At 45.6% G+C, this 23,309-nt stretch overlaps 2 protein-coding genes across 2 annotated transcripts in view; one reads left to right on the top strand and one right to left on the bottom strand.

The window, feature by feature from the left end:
- Positions 1–1,234: 1,234 nt before the first annotated feature.
- On the top strand, positions 1,235–8,114 carry DNALI1 (dynein, axonemal, light intermediate chain 1). The gene is made up of 6 exons (XM_012646726.1): positions 1,235–1,315; positions 1,852–1,997; positions 3,769–3,938; positions 5,285–5,463; positions 5,825–5,989; positions 7,871–8,114. Exons 1-6 carry the CDS (start codon positions 1,235–1,237, stop codon positions 7,904–7,906), a joined length of 777 nt encoding a protein of 258 aa, XP_012502180.1. The 3' UTR covers positions 7,907–8,114.
- A 1,478-nt stretch (positions 8,115–9,592) lies between these two features.
- The window catches only part of GNL2 (guanine nucleotide binding protein-like 2 (nucleolar)), a 24,500-nt gene continuing 10,783 nt past the window's right edge, over positions 9,593–23,309 (bottom strand). The window contains exons 6-16 of the mRNA XM_012646725.1: positions 22,979–23,045; positions 21,901–22,059; positions 21,230–21,343; positions 17,769–17,897; positions 16,926–17,030; positions 15,995–16,153; positions 15,670–15,783; positions 11,734–12,188; positions 11,122–11,204; positions 10,467–10,552; positions 9,593–9,786 (exon numbers count right to left, since the gene is read on the bottom strand). Coding sequence (XP_012502179.1) covers positions 9,634–9,786; positions 10,467–10,552; positions 11,122–11,204; positions 11,734–12,188; positions 15,670–15,783; positions 15,995–16,153; positions 16,926–17,030; positions 17,769–17,897; positions 21,230–21,343; positions 21,901–22,059; positions 22,979–23,045 — 1,624 coding nt within the window. The 3' untranslated portion in view covers positions 9,593–9,633. The remainder of the gene's footprint in view (positions 9,787–10,466; positions 10,553–11,121; positions 11,205–11,733; positions 12,189–15,669; positions 15,784–15,994; positions 16,154–16,925; positions 17,031–17,768; positions 17,898–21,229; positions 21,344–21,900; positions 22,060–22,978; positions 23,046–23,309) is intronic.

Below are 23,309 nucleotides of genomic sequence, written 5' to 3'. Positions count from 1 at the left end.
TCTGACCTCTCCCGTGCACACACCGTCTCTCTCAAAGCTGCAGTTCCTTTATCTGCCAAGATCCAGCCCCACCAAAAGGAACAATTGTTTTTTCTTCCCCGCCTGTAAAACCAAGAAAGTAACCACACCTGAACACACCCTTTCACTGTCAAAGAGAACTCATTTACAAGTTAATCACAAATTAATCTCTTCCCCCCCATCCATTCATTCTCCCTAGTAATCCTTTATTGCCCCTCAACAAAATTCCTGTTTTCCCTTCTCCCATAACCTGTTTTGCCAGGATGGTATATAAGCTTCTGAACCCCTTTGGATGCTGGGCAATCATTCTCCCCGTGTCTACACGTTAAATAACTTTGTATGCCTTTTCTCCAAGTAATCTGCCTTTTTAAAAAAATTCATTTGCGCCTTCGGTAGTGTTTTTGAGATGATCCTTATTTTGAGATGATCCTTCAGCGAACCTTCAGAAGGTGAAAGGGGCTTCCCTTGGCCCCTACACCACGTTATTAGTAATTAGAAAACACGAAGACAACCTAAATGCCTAGCGGTAGGGAACTGTTTATACAATTAGTGGATCTTATGTGGTCATTAGTAAAGCTATTTACAAACTCTATATGGCAAATGGAAAGCCCCGATTTGTTAACGATAAAGCAGGATACAAATTTGCGCGCAAAACTGTGATTACATTTACGTTTGAAAATGCAAAGGGAAGAGACGGAAATGCAACCGGAGATGGTAAAACCATGGGCAAATCATTAGCATCCCCCCCATTTCCTGAACTTTCTGCTATGTTGTCATTTATCCACTTAATTTAAAAAAAAAAAAAAACTCTTAAAAACCTGGGAACCCCAGATGCCTTCCTTTGGGAATCGTCCCCAACATTTCTCTGAGAAGTCGGGAGATGATTCCTGTTTTTCAGGGGACAAAAGTGAGGCTTACCAAAGGTTATCTGCCCACTTCATTCAAATAGCGAAATGGAGTCAGCCCAGGGACTCGAACCCCGATTCTCCCTGTTTACAAGAGTGCCGGGGACACCTGGTGAGCCAGAGGCCTGAGAAGCCAGCACAAGAGCTCTCGCGGAAGTTGACGCAGAACGAAACTCGTACGCTACTGGCTCCGCCCCACTCCGAAGCCCCGCCCAGGCCATGAGGCGGTGAGGGGAAGTTTCCATGGTGACGGCAAACAGGGCCCAGCCTAGAGGGGCCGCCGAAGCTGGGCTGCAATCCCCGCCGCCGCCATGATCCCCCCCGCGGACTCTCTGCTCAAGTATGACACCCCGGTGCTGGTGAGCCGGAACACGGAGAAACGGATCCCCAAGGTAAGGACGAGGGGCTCAGGAGATGAGGAAGCCTGGAAGCTCCAATGGGGAAAGACAGACCCCTGCGCTGAGGGTCGGGAATCCCAGGGGACAGGGATTGCAGCTACTGGGAATAAGGGAATTGAATCAGGGAAAGAGGGTGGGAGAGCGGTACAAGAAGCCCAAGATACTGAGTGTGACACCAAACGGCAGATTTAGGAGGAGAAAAAAGGTCTCAGGGAGATGGATGGGGCTCACTCTTCATGGTAGCTGGGTCCAAGAATAATAGATCAGGTAGTGATTTCCCCATCACTAGAGGTGGGAAAGCAGAGGCCTGAGCATTTGTGCCAGAAAGACCTGTTCAAGCATTGAGCTGGGGCCAGAGACTCTTCATGGCCTCCTTCAGCTCTGAGACATAATTTCTGCTGGGAAGACAGGGAAACTAGACTGGGAATAGGGGAGGGGTGTGCAGGTGACCTGGAGCAGTCCCCAGGGCCGGGATGTGTGGAGCTGAGTGCCTGAATCATTTCCTGCCCTCACCTGTCCCTTCTTCTCAGGCTCGGCCACTGAAAGTCAGCCCCCAGCAGCCTGGACCCTCAAGTCCAGTCCCACAGCCACCCAAGAGCAAGCTCCCCTCAAATATTTGTGTCCCAGATCCTACAAAGCAGGCAGAAGAAATCTTGAATGCCATCCTACCCCCAAGGTAAAGGTTAGGAGGAGCAGTGGCTGGCAGAAGGTTTAGGCTTTTGCTTTCCAGAATTTGGGAGTGTGGGGGGAGGCTCTATGCCTCTGTTCCTGGCTGAGGTTTCCTCCCAGTATCCCAGAGCTAGAGCTTACTTACAGCTGGATCCTGGGAGGGTGGGCGACGGGAGACCTCTTCTCAATCTGCTCTCATCTCCTGAGCGCTCTCACCCAATCTCAGGGCTTTACATACCATCCGTATGCTGATGGCTCCCTAGTGTGTATTTCCAGCCCTGTCCTCTCCCCTAAACTTCAGTCTTCTAATTCCTCATTCCCTTCAGAAAGATGTCTGACAGACATGGCAAACTCAACATGTCCAAACAAAATCACAGGTTCTTCCTCCCCCAACCTTCTCCTTTCTATCAGGGACTCAGTCCACCTTTCATTCCCTTTGGTCTCTCACACGATGTGTCTGTTCTTCATCAAAAATTCTTTTGGCTTCACCTTCAAATTCTATCCGAAATCCAACCACCCCTCACCACCTTCACCTCCACCATCTTGTTCCTAGTCACTGTTGGCCACCGCACTCCCGCCATGGCCTCTTAGCTGAAAACCCTGCTTCCATTCTCCTCCTACAATCTATTCTCCACAAAGCCCCTAAATCGTAAGTCAAATTATGCAGTCTTCTGCCAGAAAGCTTTTAATGGCTTCCCATCTCACTCAGACTCAAATTCAAAGTCCTTGCAGTGGCCTGGAAGACGTGGCATGGTCTGACCCGTGATACATCCCTGATTTTATCTCCTGTTATTCTTCTCCTCGTTCACTGTGCTGAAGCCACAGGGGCCTGGTTTGCTGTTTCTGAAGTGCCTCAATCACTCTCGCACCTTGGAGCCTTTACAGTTGTCCTCACTGCCAAGAAGGCTCGTCCTTGATATTCCCCCCCAGTTCCCTTCATTTCTTCGCTCAGGTCTTGCTTACCTGGCATTTCCTCCAGGAGGCCTTCCTTGAGAATCTTGCATAAAAGAGCACCTGTCCGCAGCTCGATCCGCTTTCCCCGCCTTTTCCTTCTGCAGCCACATGTATCACTAACATGCCTTTTCATGTGTTTCTCTACGTAATACGCTGACAGCAGTTTTTAAGATCATGATGAAAAAGAGAGCGAGACCGTGATCTCCTCTGAGATGGAGGTCAAGGGAGGGGGTGATTTTTAAATTGATTCCCTCCCACCAATAGCATAGAGGTCCTTTCCCCCATGGCAGTTCTGTCCTCAAGCTCCCTCTTCTTGTGACTCCAAACCCTGGCCACCTCTGATGCAGGTTTCATTATGGGGACCATGAAGACACACACCTTCAAGAACCTCCCCAACCCCATGACACACATTCGCCTCTTTCTGGTTTGCACAAGGTTTATGTTGTCCGGTGTCTCGCACCCCGTAAGCCCGTGGGGAATTCCCACTGGGCTTTCTGCTCAGATCAAGCAACAATGACCATAAATCTGTCTTAAGCATGTTAGGAGGGTAAGGAACAGTGGGTGATGATTTCACAGAGGACCCTTAGAAACTGGAAATTGCCCACCTACCCAGTCCTAAAGTAGGGTCCCTGTGGAGGCAGCAGAGTGGGTGTGGCTTTGCAGCCTCACACTCCAAGGGAGGGATGGAGGATTCTGGTGGGTTGGGGGCAAAGCTGTCCCTCACTTCTGCTCAAGCAGAGAGCTCAAAGGGCCCACTCTGCTCATGTCCTGTGGACCCTCTCAAGTCAATGGTTTTGCTCAGCTTAGCTGTGTCTGTGCCACAGGGAGTGGGTGGAAGACACACAGCTATGGATCCAGCAGGTGTCCAGCACCCCCAGTACCAGGATGGACGTGGTACACCTCCAGGAGCAGTTGGACCTGAAGCTGCAGCAGCGGCAGGCCCGGGAAACAGGCATCTGCCCTGTGCGCAGGGAGCTCTACTCGCAGTGTTTTGGTGAGTGGGCCAGGTGGGAGTGGGTGCTACCCACCCTACTGCCTCCTTCCCTTCCCTGTCAGCACAGACCCAAGCCCTGATTACCCCTGAGCTGAAGTCCGCCCCATGCTGGAATCATCTCTTCTCCCCCTGCCTAACTACCCAGCAACTGCTAGATTCCCCCTCCTCCCCCTCCCAGTCCCCCAGCTACCAGTCACTGTCTTCCTGACAACCTGGGCTCCTCACCCCTTAGCAGAGGTTTGGAGTAAGACAAGAACGTCCATTTTAAATCTTTGTTCAAAAATTTCTCTAATAAGCATATGCTTATTTATCTATTTATTTATTTTTTGAGACAAGGTCTCCCTCTGTCTCCCAGGCTAGAATGCAGTGGCGTCATCATAGCTCACTGCAACCTCAAACTCCTGGGCTCAAATGATCCTCCTGCCTCAGCCTCCCAAGTAGCTGGGAAAACAGGCACGCACCACCACACTCGGCTATTTTCTATTTTTTGTAGAGACGGGGTCTCGCTCTTGCTCAGGCTGGTCTTGAACTCCTGACCTCAGGTGATCCTCCTGCCTTGGCCTCCCAAAGTGCTAGGATTACAGGCATGAACCACCCTACCCAGCCAGCATATGCTAATTTTTTAATCAGAAAAATTAATATTCTACATTTATATCTACCCATCAACATTTGGCCCTCGGTCCAGAAAAGTACTGCAGGGTAACTTGTTAGCCAGCAGACACAAGGGACTTGAAATCTGCCTTGAGTGCCGGTGTCAAATGGCTGTCTCCCAGCTCAGTCTCACTGGCTCTTAGGGACTCTGATCTGCAAACCACCGCCAAATGCTCAGGCAGTGGCAGGGCCTAGCAGGCTCCCCTGTCTATGGTTTGCCCTCCAGGTCAGCATTTATGGAGGAGAGAGGTGGGCAAGCTCTAGCCCCTGCTGTTTCCAGCCCCAAACCAGTCCAGCCAAGGGGGCACATAGGATTTCCCAGCTGCTTTAAAACAGCCACCATCTTTAAACTGAAAAAGTCAGATGTCTTTGACTAGTACCAGTTTCTGTCTCAGGATGGAAGGGAGGGGACCCACTGCTGCAAACAAACTGGAGGTTCTTATCTCCCTCTGCCCTGGCCAACCTAGGCTTGCTGACTGCGTGCTACTCCAAAGTGCCAAGTTCAGAGGAGTGGCCGCGTGGCAATGTTCCGTGGGCCACTGAAGGCACCCTCTCTGAGGACCTTCTCTGAGATCTTGTCTCCAAGCAAGGAGAGCATACCCTAGAGTCCTTCCCAAGAGGAAAGGTAGTTTGCAATAGACGTACATCCCCCTGCCCCCACCTTCTCTGATCTCCTGGTGTGTGTGCATTGGAAGATGAGCTGATCCGGGAGGTCACCATCAACTGTGCGGAGAGGGGGCTGTTGCTGCTTCGAGTCCGGGACGAGATCCGCATGACTATTGCTGCCTACCAGACCTTGTACGAGAGCAGTGTGGCGTTTGGCATGAGGAAGGCACTGCAGGCCGAACAGGGGAAGTCAGACATGGAGAGGAAAGTGAGTGGGGTTTACCATGACCTTTGGTCCTCTGTGCCTCACCTGTCAACCTCAGAGCCACGTGGTTTTCATTCCAGCACTAACCTCTGGCCCCTTAAAGCGCTCTCCTGACATTCACCACCCCTGGACCTGCATAACCTCAGCAAAGACCCTTGGTTGAGGGTAACGGCCAGCCTTGTGGTCCTGGCAGGGTCTGCTCCGTGGATGTTCCATGCCTGTCACTGACCTTCCACTGGGTGGCAGTACACACCCTGGCAATGTCTTGGGATGGACAGGTGTGTCCCACGTCCCCTCCTCCCAGGCTTCCCTCCACCGCATATACTTGCTGACATCCCAGGATGACTGGGCTTTCTGTTCTCAGATTGCAGAATTGGAGAGCGAAAAGAGAGACTTGGAGAGGCAAGTGAATGAGCAGAAGGCAAAATGCGAGGCCACGGAGAAGCGGGAGAGCGAGAGGCGGCAGGTGGAGGAGAAGAAGCACAACGAGGAGATTCAGTTCCTGAAGCGGACGAATCAGCAGCTGAAGGTAACAGCGCAGGCCAGGCATCGCTTCCTTTGCCACCGATGGCTTTTAGGCGTCTGTCCACACACACTGTAGAGGAGTAAAGGGAGCTGACTTGGGGGTGGATGAGCTTCTATTCCACCTGGCTCTGGAGGGGGCTCTATTCTCAACTCGGAATCCCCATGACACTGCAGCCTGGCTCTCTGGTGGAGGATTTTTTGCCCTGCCTGGAAAAAAGCTGCCCATCCTCAAGGGAGAGGTGGATATGGCAAAGAGTGGAACTTCTTTCCTGTCAAAGCTGGTATTTTGGAGCCTTCCTCTAGTGGGCAGGATTCTTCAGTGGGCTGGCATGGAAGTGCTCACCCACCTCTAGGCCCCTGAGGCGCTGTGTTTGGGGCATAACCAGGGAAGAAATCAGAACTGGTGGGCAGGCAGGGAAGGCCTTTTGAGAGGAAGAACCATTTCAAGTCGGAAACCTTCCCCAGGTGTGTGACCAAAGGAACCCAGCTGTAGATGTTTTTCCTCCAAGCCCAGTGCTAGAAGCATGCCTTTCTGCAACTGAGGTGATGCGAGGGAGGGGCTGGGGAGTAGGCCTGGGCAGGAGGCCATGCTACGGGCCCTGCAACTCCAGGCTCCGTCTGGTCCAAAGGTTCTCAAAGGTTGGGCCCCAGACCAGCAGCCTCCTCATCACCTGGCAACTTTTAGAAATACGAATTATTAGGCCCACCCAGATCTACTGAATCAGGAACTTTGGGGCTGGGGTCAGCAGTCTGTTCTGACAAGGTCTCAGGTGATTCTGAAGCTTGCTGAAGTCTGAGAATCACTGTTCTGGGTAGATAGCCTGCAGACATTTAGTGGCTTTCTCCTATGACCCTGGTCAAAAGGCCCCTCGATGTGTCTCCCTCTCCTCCCTATTCTCAGAGAGAGAGCTTACATTCTTGAGATTGGCAGGCTTGTTAGGTCTACAAACCTAAGGGCTAGCTAGGTTGTGATAAAGGCAGCTTTCTATGAACCGCTAGTGGAAGGTGACAGATTTCTTGTTGCTGACAAGTTGAAAAGCTAGAAATTTTCACAGCCAAAGGTGAATCTGTTTGCTTAGCAGCGTCTGAAGCTGCTTCCCTTATCTGCCATATTCCTTTATCATAATCCTGAGTTCCTCAGTTCCTCCTATAGTAAGTATTAGCAACAAGAGGAAACCAAATACCTTAGGATCTTTCTAACATTTAAAAGCAAGCTTGTAATCCCCAGGGTGAAAAATTCTTTAGAAGTGAGTTATTTTTATTGGCACAAAGCTGCACTGCAAATAAAAACAGCTTTGCCTTCCCAAGAACAGAACTACTTAAAATCTGCCCACATACCATGACAGCAAATTATTTACTGGCTGCCAGAGGAACATGGTAAATAACTCCCAAGTGTCTTAAGCTTTACATACAAGAGGGACAGCTCTCTACTCACTGGTAGCAATTTTCTCTAATTGGGTGTCAAGTTGTCTCGGTGGCTGAAAACCTGCTGTTTCCCAAACCTCTGGTCTCAGCAGAGCTCCCAGGATCCTAAACCAGAGAGACAAGTGTTTAACTCAGCAGACATATTCAGGCCTGGAATCTGAGCCATGAAAGACCACTATTTCAACAACTTATTCAATTTTCTTTTCATTGCTTTATATTATACACTGAGCCATTATTGTATGGAAACCAGGACAGCTCTGGTTACTTCTAATGTAGCAAGACTGTATGCCAGGCCAGAAACCAGCTAATCTAGAAAATATGGAGTTGGGAATGAAGGAAAAAGAGATCGCTTGGAGTGGCAACATTTGGATTATTCTTCCCAGAGATTTTTATCACCTCTTAGCTATTTGTGTTAGGCTGCAAGTTTCAAATATTAATGGAGTTTGTTTTTGTTTTTCAGGCCCAACTGGAAGGCATTATTGCACCGAAGAAGTGATAATTTCCATATGGGTCTCAGCAAACACTACTATCCAATCATAAGCCCTTTGTAATAAAAAGCTAGTTTCCTGAGTGAACAAGCCATATCCTCCCCTAATCACCACCTATGTGTTTTTCAGAAGGCACGCTATTGTCCCAGTGTCATCAAACACTTAAGGTCTGCCAGCCAGGCTCCTGGCTGGGCAGTGGAAGGTGGCGTAGCCCTGACAGTCTCAGTTTATGGCTTATTAGCCAACCTTGGGATTTGCCAACTCAAAACATTAAGACTGTGGCTTTCGCATCATCCCTCCACACTATCACTTATTTCTGGCCAAATGAAGCCGCTTCTCTGCCCCTCAAACTTTTGGTTCACAATTCATCTTGTACCTCAACTTGGGCTTCTCTGGTCTCAGTCTTTCCTTATTTGATGGTTTTTCATCCCTACTACAATGCATTTCGTTACTCATTTTGGAACTTTGGTTTTATACTGTATTATTCCCACCTGCTAAGTCAACTGGACCCCCTTCCTACTTTCAAACTGCCTCAGTTAGGAAACAGTGGCAGAGTCAAACCCATGGCTTTGGAGAAAGTAAAATGTTTGATGGAAAGGAATACAAGTCAGTGTCCTCTGGAGCTGTCAGCAACTCAGCTTCTCCACCACCAGCTTTGATTTGTTCACCTTATTCTGCAGAAAATCTAACCCTGACTCTACGCCTCCCCAGTTAGCTATGTTTAATTAACTGGAGAGGTAACCAAATCTCACATGTAGTTCTAATTACTAATGATCAGACTACGGTGTGTAGACAACTGCATTTTACTATTTCTCTTAAATCAAATCCTTCTGGTTTTGTAGACCGGGAAGCTCGAAATAGTGGCATAAATCTGGTAAGGGTGGCATGATGGGTGACTTCCATCATTCAGTGAAATTGCACAAGTAACACTGCCTAAAGAAGGCACTAACATGCTCAGTATTCTCCTGAAGAGGTGCAAGAAGGGACTCACTTCTTAGCACAGGTTGGATCTGCCACCCACCCTGGTTAGGACTTCAAGGCTCACTGGAAGAATCATAGTCCCACAGGAAGAGCTGTGTTTCCCTGAGACAAACGTGCCCTGCATGCTCGGGTCTCAAGTTTGAAGTCACAGCTTTCACACTGATACACGGTCCTGAGGAATTATGCGGCCCCACTAAAAGCTCATGACCTGCCCATGCTGTCACTTCCATGGGAAAGAACTGTCCACTGAGATCTGCTACTCCCAGGGCTCTAAGACAGTAACGCGCATATGTCCTCAGTGGGTCACTTCAGACTCAATGAGGGACAGAAGTTGCTGCTGCCTTTCCCTCAAATTTTAAAGCCCAGGCCGTGTACACAACCATCTTTGACATTTTCTGCTTTTGACAGTTTTGTACCTTCTGTTCCAATTTGCTAATTACCAGCACAAGAGAAATACCACACTTTCCATTTTGTAGACCTCATCCCCTATTTCTGTCAAACATTTTCAAGACAAGGTTACTCTCTGGGGGGACTAAGAGGGCTAATCCAAGCACCTCAAGTGCCAATGGACTCGATCACTGAAATCTTTAGGGGTGAGAGGGCTTTAATCTTCACCAACACTGGTGAATGGCTTCAACTGTCAAACCTCAGAACAAATGCAATATGGCCTTAGCAATGTCAGCTCATGGGAAGAAAATGAACACAATTTCTAATTGCATATTTTTGTATAATTTAATAAACAACTATGTAAACGTTATTGCTTATGTCTGAATTTTTTGTGTTTGTTTTTCTGTCCCTCTGAGTCATTGGTCTTCTTTTTGTTCCTATTCCTATTTTTCACATTGTGTGTCTCGTAGTAGCGTACACCGACTTTTTTGGATTGTTGCTGCCGCACTGCTCGCCTCCGCTGTAAAAAATGACAAAAAAAAAAAAAAAAGGGAGGGGGAGAAAGACTTTGAAATCAAACACTGAAAGTCATAAGACAGGAGCCTCAATCTGTGCATGCCACTGCCCGTGCTGCCTCCACAGCCACTGGAAGCAGTGCTAACGAGGGAGGGGTCACCTCAGACCTGTTTACTCTTCCACTGTGACCTGTGAAGACTCTAAGTTACGGACTCTGATTTGGGCCCAACCTCATCTGGTGCTCGAATCCTTTCTGCACAAGTGGTCCCCTGCAGTAAAGCTGAACACTGCTGATAACAAACTATGCCCTGCCCAGTGGGCCCGCCCTAGCTCTGAACAGCTCAGCCCCCAAGCTGTCCTTCCCAGAGACTCAGATTTGTCTTCCTAACCTACTCTGCTTATTGTGTGTCACTTCCCTGGGGCCACACAAAACAAACAACTCTTCTAGATGGGCCACAGGCTTGAGGACAGTGACCAGGAACTCCTAAAATCCAAGACATGGACTCAAGGACCTTCACCCAGCAGGCCACCTCTTAACCCTACTTCTGACCTCAACCAGATCACTGAGGACTGGGGTTCCTGGCATTAAGCTCTAGACCATTTGTTTCAGAAACAGTGGGTCTTGAGAAATGGATTTCTCTCTACTTTCTCTATCTGGGCCGTATTTAAGCCCAAAATACTCACTTCCTTAGATGTAAGCGTCCTGCGGGTTTTATCTGAATGTTCTTCTTCCCTCTGTGCCTTCCGCTTCCTTCCCTTTTTGGTAGGTGCTGGATACAAACAATACACAAACACACATACAAAAAAATAGGAATTTAAAAAAAGAAAAGCGCCCAGGAATTTTCTATTCAAAATTTGCCTGTGAACCCAATATAGTGGGAATGAGCTTGATGTGTCAGGAGGAGGAGGAGGAAGGCCAGTGTGGATGGAGCTGGTGAGCAGGGTGCAGAGTAAAGCAAGCTTAGGCAAGAAGCCCCTAAACACACTCTCGATATGGACGCGGGCAGCAAAAGGAAGTAAGAATAAATGTGTAAATGTGTGAGCCACGCCCCCTCATTTGGCTGAAGACCCACCCTTGGATTCTAAGGTTAATAATGTTCCCTTCTAAAGAAGTTTCCTGAACTGCCATTTTAATCCTAAGAAATGTGCAGAATGAGAAGGGGATGATCCAATTTGTATTTTAAATAGTACGTGGAAGCAAGGCAATCTGTAATCTGCCAGATATGATACAGACCTATGTGCATGGTCGTACGAGAGATAATTTGGAGATTAAACTTAGGCTTCCCAAAGTTCTAAAGATGCAAATCACATCTAAATGATTTAAATAATTTATCTTCACCTGTATCATTTACATCTTCTTCAGATGATTTTCTTTGTTCTTCAGGTTTTGCAAATACCTTTTCACTCAGCCCCTTGCATATTCTGAAACAGAAGAACAAAGCAATGAAGCTGTCCAACATTTCATTCAACTGCTCAAGTCACTTGACCTGGAAACCCGCAACAAACTCACAGATGAAAACCCCAGTCCTTATTTGTGTAGTTATCACCAGTGGAAGAAGTGAACATTCAACAGTTTTTGCAGCTCCATGGGCATTTCTAAAAGACTGGACAACTAAGCTTCTCACACTTCGGGCAGCTAAATGTTACAAAATTTACAAATCACTTTTTAAAAATGGCAGTAACAGCCAGGCATGGTGGTGTGTGCCTGCAGTCCCAGCTACTTGGGAAGCTGAGGCAGGAGGATCGCTTGAGCCCAGGAGTTTGAGGCCAGCCTGGGCAACACAGAAAGACCCCATCTCAGAGAAACCAAAGAAAAACAAATCAAAACAGAACCCACACAAAAAATGGCAGTAACCCCCCCCACCCCCACAAATATACTGCTCTAATACCCACAGTAAGTTTCTGGGAAAGGAACGAACAAAGTACAATTTGTAGAAGGTGAAAATATTACCTGACTGCTGAAAACTTTTTAGCTTTGGCTTTGTCTAAAAACTTCTGATATTTAGCAATCTTTTCATCAAGGGCTTTAATAACTGCTTTGGTGTCGTTTTCCACATGATCTTCCTGGGACTCCTGGTAAGATTCTTCCTCGCTGTCTTCTTGTTGCTCTTGTTCCTCCTCCTCCTCTTGAGCAGAAAAGCTCTCAAGCTCTTCCTCGAGATCTGACATCTCCACAGGAACCAGGTCATCCCCAGAAAACTGAGGCACGACGTTGATTTTGCCAAAGTTCTGCCGAACCCGTGCAAGAATTTGTTGCATCTCAGAGTTAGCATCGCAGTGACTGTTTTCTTGTTTTTCTTTCTCAGTGACAGATTCTACCCCTTCACCTACAGTGTCCGTGACTTCCTCTTCTGGATTGTTCTGTGTTGTTTCTGTGGTAACTTCCAAAGATGAGGATGGTGGAAGCTATTGAGGCCAAAAGGGGTGGAGGTAGGGAAGAGAAATGGAATCAGAAAATGAAAACTGAATTTCTCAACTTATATCTTGCTCTCAAATGAAGTAGTTCTCTTTTTAGGACTAAGGCAAAGTACTGAAAACACCCAAATTTGAATTACATCATTAATCTATTTCAAGCCAACATACATTAAACCCAGAAACCGGTATTAAAGGATCAAAGGAATGTATCTACAATTCCAAATGATGAGCCAACTAAAAGAGTATGTAACCATTAAAACCAATCAATAATTTACCACAGCCAAGTAAGATTCCCTAATCGTCCATGAATATTGTTAGGACTACGGGGCTGTTGAGATAAACAACATACAAAATTAGCACTCACAACCTAAAAATCAAAGTCAGGCTGAATGGTATTAGACAGTACTAGCTTAGAAAGTATCAAGCACTAAGGAGGGGCAATGAGGAGGTCTCATCCTTTGAATGTATCCTCCACAATTCATGTGTTGGGAGGTAGGCCCTAATAAGAGGTGAGTAGGTCAGGAGGACTCTGCCCTCATGAATGGATTAATGCTATCTTGGAAGTGGGTTAGTTGCTGCAAGAGTGAGTGTGTTACAAAAGCCAGTCCAGCCTCCTCTTGCTCTCTTGGCTGTAGCCCTCTCTTGCCTTTCGCCTTCTGCCATGGGATGACGCAGCGCGAAGGCCCCCCGCCAGATGCTGGATGCTCTTGGGCATCCCAGCCACTACGATCACGAGCCAAATAAATTTCCGTTCATTATAAACACCCAGTCTATAGTCTTCTCTTACAGCATCACAAAACAGACTAAGACAGGAGGCACCTTGAAGGAAGACTGTAACTTAAGGAGGGGGCATTTTGTGAGTGAGGAGAGTTGACAATGAGCCCTGAGTTTGGGGACACTAAAATCTAAAATGATCGGCCTGTTTAGGTAACAGTGCAAAGATAAGCATGTGCCAAGCTCTCTACTGTTCCTTCACGTATACAATATCATTTTATCCTTGCAACTGAGACTCACAGAACTTAAGTGATCTTCCAAAATCAAGAGTGGTCAGGTAAAGTGCTAAATAAATCAGGACTCTACAAAATTCAGGAAACCACATAAAAATTCTGTATGTACATTTGTACATTTTCCTGGTGAGGCAATTTTTAGCTTTCAGATTCTCAAGGGGTTTCTGCCCTCATCAAAAATAGAAAATAAGAGAATCACAAAGGAGGGGACACAATAGTTCTTAAGAATTTTCTGAACTGATTATTTAAACTTAATGACTAGATATGGAGGAAGGATTGAAGATAATTCCAGTGTTTTCCACGAGGGTCACAAGACAGCAGTGATAGAGACATACAGGCATCCAGAATGATCCTCAGACCCAAATGCTCTTGAACTCAAAACCCCCAACAGCTTCCAATCACGCCACCCTCCCCTGCCCACTGCATTCAAGCCACAGTGACTTCCTTCAGTGCTCTGGACACACCAAGCACATTCCCGCCTCAGGTGCTTCGGATGCGCTGCTCCTTTTGCCTGGAATGTTCTCCCAAGACATCTGCATGGCTCCTGCCTCCTTTCGTTGGGTCTCTGCTAAAATGCTACTTCCTCAGAGCCCTTTCCTGACCACCCTTCACACAAATGTACTCTTGTGTCTCCCTCAAACCTCTCACCTGGTTCAGTTTCCCTTGCAGCACACGATACTTCCTGTCATTGTATATTTATCTGTTTCCCTGTGATATAATAAATACATATACATTTGGTTTTTGTCCCCAGTTCTTGGCACAGAGCTCCTAAAGCCCTAGGAATTTCCTGAGTGATAGGTGTCTTGCTAGTCACAACAAATCCCTCAGCACCACACCAGGGTTTATGCCAATGTGGTGACTCATGATGGGGCCCCCAGATAGCTTCAGGATGGGGCAACGGTCACCGAAAGACCAAGCACTTGATTGGAGGGCTGGAGCTTTCAGCCCTACCTCCCATCTCTGGGGAGAGGTGAGGGGCTAAAGATTGAGTCCAGTGACCAACTGCCACAGATTTAATCAATCGTGCCTATGTAACGAAACCTCCATAAAAGCCCTACATGCTGGGGTTCCGAGAGCTGCTGGCTTGGGAGGTGGCCTGCCCTGAGAAGGCACGAAGCTCTGTGCCTCTTCCTTGCCTGTGCTTCTCTCCCACTGGCTGTTCCTAAGCTTTATTCTTTATAATAAACTATGATCGTAAGTAATGCACTTCCCTGTGTCCTCTGAGTCATTCTAGCAAATTATCAAACCCCAAAACCCCTAAATTTGTTGTCAGCTGGGCCTAAGTGTGGGCAACCTGCAGCTGGCATCTGAAGTGAGGGCAGGCACGTGGGACTGAGGCCTTAACCTGTGGGGTCTGCACTAACTCTGGGAGTTTGTGTCAGAATCCAATCTAATTGTTAGACACTTAGCTCATGTCAAAGAATTGTAGAATCAGTGTGGGAAAAAGACACATATTTGGTGTCAGAAAAAAGCCACACTTCCCCACTGGAATATAAATAAGTGCAGGAGGGCAGGGCCTCATCTGCTTCTCACTGAAGCACCTTCAGTACCCAGAGGAGCACCTGGCACAGCGGAGATGCGAGTTCGCTCAGCACTCAATACGTGAGTGTACCGACGAATGAGTAACTTAATACAAGGAAGAGGGAGAGGAACTGTTTTGTTTGTTGTTTGGTGGTTTTGGCAGAGAGGGGAGAAGGTTGACTAACGTCAGTTTCAGGCACGGTGATTTTAAAATGCTGGAGAATATATTCTGGAAACATTGAACTACACCTGCATCTCTGGGAATGGAGCTCAGGTAACAAGCAGCTAGAGCCGTACAGACCCAACAAGATTAGCACAGAAGCAAAATGTGAAGCCACCTCTTCAAGATTCCTGGCTGAGTTCTGAAAAAGGTCCTAGAAACAGAAAAGCAAAGCACTGATGTTGAGCCCTGAGGCAGTGCACTGCAGAGGTGTGGGAAACAGGATGGTACGGAAGCCTCTCGACACAGCCAGAGGCCTCGAACCTAAGACTTCTTTCCCCAAGTACCAACCATATCACTCTTCTCTCCCACCGATCACAAGTTTCTCTCTCGAGGGCGAGGACTATTACTCGTTCCTATGTTCCCTGTGCCTGGCACATGGTTGGTGCCAATAACTGTTTGTTAAACAAATGAACTTTGGCAATGATTCTGCTCCTCGAGCATGAGACAACACATGGGTATCAGAAGAACACTTACCCTTAATGAGCCCTCTTTCCAAGGCCCTATAGACTGGTATCTAAGCTTAGTCTTCTCCAAACATCTCTTTATTAGACTCCAAATGCAGCCCCCCAACAAGGCCATGGCATTGGCACACTACAGTGACAGACACTGCAGTCCAAATACCTGCCACATAGGAAAAGATGCTCCATAAAGGGAGGCAACCAAAAGTTACACCCCATCTAGAGAAACCATGCTTTCCAAGAGGTGGATCCACTGTTTTTACCTGGGGGGCCGCAGGTGGCTCTGCATCGGGCGGCTTGACAAAGAAAGGAATCCGGCCCCTCTGCCAGTCGTTGAGAACCATCTTACCCACGGTCTGCAAGTCGGGCTCTCCTCCCTGAGATGTCACAGAAAGTTACCAATTAAACTCAACGAACAAAACCACCTCCCACTTGGGGGCATTTCAGTTGTCCCAGTTCATCACCCCCTATGGGACAATGAACATACCATTTTGTATGCTCACACAATGCATACACAAAAAGGTCCACGTCACATACACACACGTCTGCGCTATGTACCAGTCTACATTCTCATAAATGCTGGCTCACCTTTAGTAACTTCCCAGTCCGGAAAGCTAGCTTTTCAAGAAAGTCCTCAGCATTCTCCCAAGAATCAATCTTGTATGTCTTGCTGATATATTCTGGCTTTGCTCGTTCAAGTACAGCACCAATGTGGTCTTCGGGAGTCTTAATTTTTTCCACTTGAACCTAAATGTTAATACGAAATCTCTTGCTTATGAAGTTTGTTGTGGAAGTAGTGAAGTTCCCTGTGTTCTTTATGACACTATTTGAAAATAGATTTCAACATCACGAGGCAAGTGGAGCCTGGTAGGAGCCTGTCTCCGAGGTGGCTAGGCACAGTCAGCTGCAGGGAGCACCACTGAAGGCTGACCACAGCCATGAAGCCCCGAACTCAGCCTTAATCATAGCTCACCACAAACTAACTGTGTGGCTTCCACAGCAGTTTAAACTTGGCATGCTTCCTGTTACTCGCTTGCAGAAATGGTTAAAAGCCTGCCAATCCCAGGACACAAAAAGAATGGAATAGTTTAAGAAAGGAGAGGAATGTGCACAGGATGTATAGCCAGAAGGACGGTTAAGGTTAAGTGGGACCATTTAACGTTCTCAGTCATATTCAGAAACAAGTGAGGAAATGACTGGGTTCCAAAATGACTCAACCCATAAACCCACAAAGACGAATTATCACTAAACATAAACAGGCCTTGCTTCCCTTTGGATCCTGCGTGTAAACTATGAACTCTTTTGTGGGATGATATTGACCAGATATGCCCATGGTTCCACTAACTGCTCAAACAGGCTTACATTGAGAAGCTCCCTGTTTAGCATCATGTGTCTAAAGTTTGGTCAGACGGGCTGACCCCAGACTGCCTTCTGAATGAGTAAAAAGCAAAGGTATCCAGGGTCCCCTATACAACACTCTCCCCAAAACACAAATGGCCCATCAGGACCAAATACTCACAACTCCTTTTAGCACGATGTCTGTCTCAGAGTCCTCAGAGGGGTAAACCACACCTGGACAGTCAATCAAGAATATCCGACGCATCAAAGTAATATACTGCCAGACCTGAAGAAAGAAAAAAGTCAGAGATGTCCTGTGTCAAATACTAGGAGTCCAGTTTCACAAACCCCTGATGCTCATGTATGAAGTTAGAAAGGAGGGAAGGGGGAGTCAAAGGAAAGTAACCTGCTGAGTAATTAAGCTACTAACTCTCTCCTCTATTTGTGCCATGCACAAGACACTTCTACTAAATATAAACTATAGTTTCCATCAGCTAAGAGTCTAAAAATAACACACAGACAGGATTTCCACCTGGTATCGTGCAGTAATACCCAATGAACCTTTCCCCGAGTTTTAAAAGTACTCCTGGAAGGGTAGTACTGCTTAGCCTCTTTGCCTTTAAGCAGACCCATGTTGTTCCCCAAACACTCTGTGTTCTAGGATATGACCCCGACTCTTCGAACCTACCCTAAGGTTGAGTTTTCATTCTTAACCCGGGCTTCAAATTTTCTTGGGTTTGTTTTGTTTACCAAAGTAAAATGTTGGAGTGACAATTTAAAATAGACTTAAATATGAATCACATTAACCAAATCACACTAAAGCCACACAGTGGCATACAAAGTATTCTCAGTCTTATCAAAGTGGGCAGAAACAACTCTGGTATGTTCCAAACTATTACGTGGAGAACTAAACTCTCAATGGTGGTCTGCATTCAAGAGAAGCAGACAGAAATCTCCATGTCTTAAACAATCACCCTCCATGAAAATAAAATATGCAGAAGTAACACTCCCGAGCCAGACATACCTTCGTTTCACCTGCAATAGGGGCCACGTTGCAAACTTTCTTGGAACGCAATGTGTTTATCACAGAGCTCTTGCCAACATTTGGATAGCCAATGAACCCGACACTAATCTGCTTCTTGTCAGTGTGTAACTGTGGAAAAGGAGAATACATACCACATATATGCAGTCGTGAATATCCATTTGGACAAGAAGGATATGTTAATTTGCTAATATCAAGAATACAGTGCAGTCTGCGGCCACCCCGCCCTGACCGCGCCGGATCCCGTCTGCCCTCGGAAGAATACAGTGCAAAACTCTTGATACAACTTGATCTGAAGCCTTGACACACACACAACCTATGTAACCTGTGTGAGCTGGATACATATGCTTATTAATAAATCAGAGGTGAGTCATTTCCTCAATCATCTATGTGAAACTATCCTTCAATGTTTTAAGGTTGAAAGTATGTAGGTCAAGAAACATGGGAAGAAATAGCTCATTAGTCATCAATTTAGAACAATACAATCCACTGATAAAATGAGTTCAGAAAAGAAAATTTTAACAGATTTACCAATGACAGTCCCATGACCCAACCCTCCTTTTCTCTGCACAATACGTTTTGCATTTTCACTGCCAAAAACAAACAACAAATGAAAAAGGGCAACCTTGGAAGTTAGACTACTGGGTGAAAGTCTCAAGGAGACAGAGCTCAGCCTGTTATCCAGACGAGGCCCACGCACGGATAGGGCCTTCTGATTGAAGATGCTAACCGTACTCCCTCCCTAACTCCACCAGAATGACAGTGGTGGGCATTAACACTTTTAACCCAACAGAACCAAACACATAATACCAAAGAATAAGGTGGAGATGAGACAATGAAAACTAACAGGATGTTAAATAAAATACTAGACACTAAAAGGTAGTATCTAACCTGGTTCACCACAAAATATAAAAGCTAGGTGGTTGCAAAGATAGAAAAACTAAAAAATCCAGCAGTAATGATGCCAATGATCACAGAAAGCCCCAGGAATTGACAGTAGATGTCCCTAGGGGTAAAACAAGAGGACTTGCGGAAGTCTCTCGAAGCAGCCGCACCCCTCCACACTCTCCTCACTCAGCATGGGCACAAAACTTCTCTACCCCAGCAGCAGCCCAGAGCCTTAGGAAATAAAGATTTTTTGGAACTCCTACATGCCTAATTATGTCTTTAATTTTCAGATCTGAAAGGGATCCTAGATTTAGAGATAACAGCAGCTAAAGGCAAGTATTCCCAGAGTGATTAACTAACAGTCTAAATATTGAATAGTGAGACTCCCAACCCCCTATTCCCACTGAGTACCCAGAACCCTGGCAGCCAGGCTTATACACTCCCAGAGCTGGAGACCGGAAGATTCTTTTCTGGGGAAACTCACAAGCCCAAGAAAAAAGACCCACAGACAGTGACATCTATAGGGTATCCTCCAACAAAATAGTTGGGTTCCTAACCAATCACCCTACAGTGAAGTTTATCAGTCAACGAGCCCACCCCATGCAACAACAAAAAATTCCATCACTTTTTAGTGCCTTACTCTTAAATATGAATGGAGAACCAAGAATAACCAGACATTTGAAGTGTGAATCTAATGGAAACTTGGAGGGAACCGAATCAACATAGGCAGAGAGGAAAATTCCAAAACATCACTATTATTAACAGTCTCAGAGAGACAGAGAAGACATTGCATCTGTGAAACAAGATGTCAAAGAGGGCGGGGCAAATCAAGAGTTAAACAAGAGCTCTCAGAAATTAAAAATTAAAAGTGAAAGGAAAAATAAATTTTGTGATAGAACAGCTCATCGACCAACTCAAGGGAACAGCCCAGAAAATAGAGCAAAATGTTATATATACCAAAATAATGAGAAAATTAAAGAATTTGACCAGGAGATAAAACGAAATTTTTAAACAAGAATGCAGACAATAGACGGGGATAGGAACTGTCAAAGACATAATGTAAGTTAATATCAGGCTGAAAGTCCCCAGAAATGCCTAGCTCGCTGAACAGTAAAAGACCCACTGAGGCACATCACTGTGATGCTTTGGAACAAGACAAATTTTAAGAAAAGATCATAGCCGCAAAAGATTAAGCGTCAGAATGGTCAGAGATCTCTCAGAAGACAATGCAGTGGTGCCTTCAACGTTCTGACAAGAAAAGGTATGAGGGTAGAATAAAGATATTTTTGGAACACAAGGTATCTCAGAAAACATTCTTTCTAAGCACCCTTCTCAAGAAACTTTGGAATATACATTCTATCAAAAGAAAGGAGTAAACCAGAAAAAAAAAGAAAAGGGATCCAATAAACAAGGAATCCAATACAGGAAAACAGCCACTAGAATTCTCAGGATGAGGGCGAAAGAAAACCCCAGAAAGACCATGCTGCAGCAGGCCTGGAGGGCAGCCAGTCCCGACCTGGGGGACAGAGGGCTAGCCACTGAAGGGAACAACATGCTGTGCCTGGACATCCTGAAAGTTCCTGCTCTACCAGAGAATTTGGGGGCACGATAGTGACAGAAACAAAACACAGCAAAGTTAACGCCAGAGAAAAAATGAAGGCTTCTATCAGAAAGGAATTATAGTCATAGCCCACCATGTGGATCAGGTGTGACCGATACTTTATAGTCATAATGATGTAAACACCGAATGAGTAACAATGCAACCCAATATTGTTGCCTAAAAATACAGGGAAAACGGGGAGGGAAGTATGTGGGGGGGGGGGATGGCTGTGAGAAACTGAATCCTCATTTACTATAGCAGGAAATTAATAAGCATCTAAAACTAGGGCGGTCTGTGGCGGGGAGATCAAGAAATGAAATCATAAGCATGCACTAAAGTATGGAGGAAAATAACAGAAATAACAGCTAAGGACTGGATGTTTGCTTCTGAGAAGTGGGGAGGAGTGAACAGGAGACATGTGTCTTTTGTTAGAGGCCAGGTAGCATTAATCAAATACACAAATTCAAAATAACAGGGATAGAGCATGAAGCTGTAAGAACATTTGATAAGGTGATGCGGTTTCAGGGATTCCCTGAGGAACTGACATCTGACCAGGGATCTGAGGCTTGGGTTTTGTCAAGGCCCTGTGCAGCCAGAGGTGACAGAAAATGCACAGGCCCCCAAAGGCGGAGGAAGCAGGGCAAGCCCTGAAAGCCCAGGGTGGAGAACAAAGAGAGTGGGGAGGAGGTCCGTCCTCGAGCAGAGGCTGGACCATAAGGCGCCAGGGACGTGGCAGAAAGGGAAGTGACGCTGGTCAGGGATGGGGGCAAAGGTTGAGCAAGAAAACATTTCAGAATCCCTTCCAATCCACAGGCTCTGTGAGTTTTACATCTCTAGAAAACAGACCAAGATGAGGGAAGCGAAGCTGGTAACTTCGTGCCACCTGTGGCAAGCGAGATTCTTACACAAACTCACAGCTACACAACGTCAGGAGAAACAGATCAGGTCTCTGTACCTTTCCAAACTGCCGCAGAAGCTGAATGAATGCCCCTTTGCCAAAGGGGTTAGTGAGACTTGCATGGAAGGCAAGTGTTGGGTAATCCTGGGAGAGAACAGCAACCCATCGTTTCTAAAGGGAGAGAAAGAGGCATGCTGGTAAATCATAGCTTGTTTATTTACAATACGTGGAAGAAATCAGAGCTTGAATTACAGGATTGTGTTCCAAATACACTGTTGTCTAAGGAAAATGTTAGCTATATTTCTTTGAAATGTTTTTTTCAAGTATGACAGTTAATGCTTTGTCTTTTGTCTTATAAATGCAAAACAATATTCCCAAAATGCCTTCATTGCTACTAAGCACAGTTAATGGAACATAATGTGAAGCAGGCCAGTGGTGGCGGCAACTGTCTCCTTCTGAAGGGGCACACAGTCTTCATTGTGTGGGGACACTGCAGCTGTCCTGCCAGAGGATTACAAACTGTCAGAGGATAAAAGGTGCCTCTGCCTACCAGCAATGAAGCACATTTAAGTTTTGTTTTCAATGACGACACCCCAATGACTACAAGCAATCTCAAAAGTGCAACACGTTATCCTAAGAACCATAAAACTGATTTATTAACAGATACTTCAAAGTCTATACAAGTTAAGTGGCCTTGACAGACTGTTTTGGATTAGTAGCGTACTTACTGTTGCCCAGGTTGGAACAAGGTCACATTTGTTAAGAACAAAAATGAGGTGTTTCCAGGGTTTTTCCTTTTTCAAGTAAGTCTCAATGTGAGGGGAACGAGTACCCATTGGATCTCTAGCATCAAGAACTTGAACTACAACATCTGATGAATCTATCACCTGCAAATTTAAAGAGGCAAAAATGATTTGCTACGGGACAAACACAAGAGGGATGACATTTAAGGGAATCTGGAAAAAATAAGAATATTTAGAGATAATTTCAAAACAGTTGTGGGGAGAGTAGATTGTAGCCAATCTCAATGCTCAGAGATCAGAATACCAAAGGTTTTTCATCCTGTGGGTATTTGAATTTGTCAAACTTCAAATAGGAAAACAAGTTAGATGAAGCCCATCTTATTTCGTAACCACCATGATTACTGAACTGAATCATTTACTCCTTAGACTTCCGTAAGTTTCTATTATTATAGGTTTTACGTATTTCACAAAAAACTTAAAAATGTAGTTTGCCTTTATGGTACCAGTTTCCAACTATTTCACTGTTTAATTATGTGACTATGCTTGAAGGTCTTTCTTCTCAAGATTATTATTAGTGTGTGCGCATAAAACCAGCCAATTAAAGACCACTGGATCAAGAATCACAATATGCAAAGCCTCTTCCACCAATGAGCTGGGTAAGCTAGGTACCTTTCTAGGTATGTGTCCTCACCTATAAAAGGAGATGGGTGGATTAAATAGCTTAAAACGTCACACGTGGCTCTAACCAGGTATGATAAATTTAAATAGGAATATCACTTTAGCAGGTAATCTAAGGAAATATCGACAGGTAATGTATGAGTGTATAAAAGGTAGCTGTTACTCTTTCACAAGTAATTTTAAAAAGTCAGTTACCTAAAACAATGGTTATACATCATGCATGGCTACATCAATCCTAATTTCTTTGGGGTGGGGGAAGAAGACGGAACAGGCACGGGAGTCTATACTTTACCCGACAGAGCTTCAATATATCAAAACCAACATTCTCATATAAATCATGAAAGCCAAAGGAATCACTCAATGAAAGAGAATGTAAGAGTCTTACCTTATAGAGCTCACCCCATATTCTTTTGGACTGTCCCTTTTTATATATCTCTTCTTGAGCTTCATTTCTAAATAAGAAAGCACCCAAAACGAGCAACTGAAACACTGTCAAAATTAAAAGTGTGCTTTACGAAAAAGTCCACGTATGAAAGGAAAGGTTATCAAACCCAGCGGGAGATGGACTGAAAACAAACTGAATTTAAAATGTGACTGTACTCAAATGTCCATGAACAGGTGAATGGATAAACAAAATGTGGCATATACATACAAAGAAATATTATTCAGCTTTAAAAAAGAAGAAAATTCAGGTGAGAAAAAAAAAAGAAAAAAGA

Source organism: Propithecus coquereli, unplaced genomic scaffold, assembly GCF_000956105.1.
Source record: "Propithecus coquereli isolate 6110/MARCELLA unplaced genomic scaffold, Pcoq_1.0 Scaffold249, whole genome shotgun sequence".
NCBI classification, from domain to species: Eukaryota; Metazoa; Chordata; class Mammalia; order Primates; family Indriidae; genus Propithecus; species Propithecus coquereli.
This window is presented reverse-complemented; position numbering and strand designations above follow the sequence as displayed.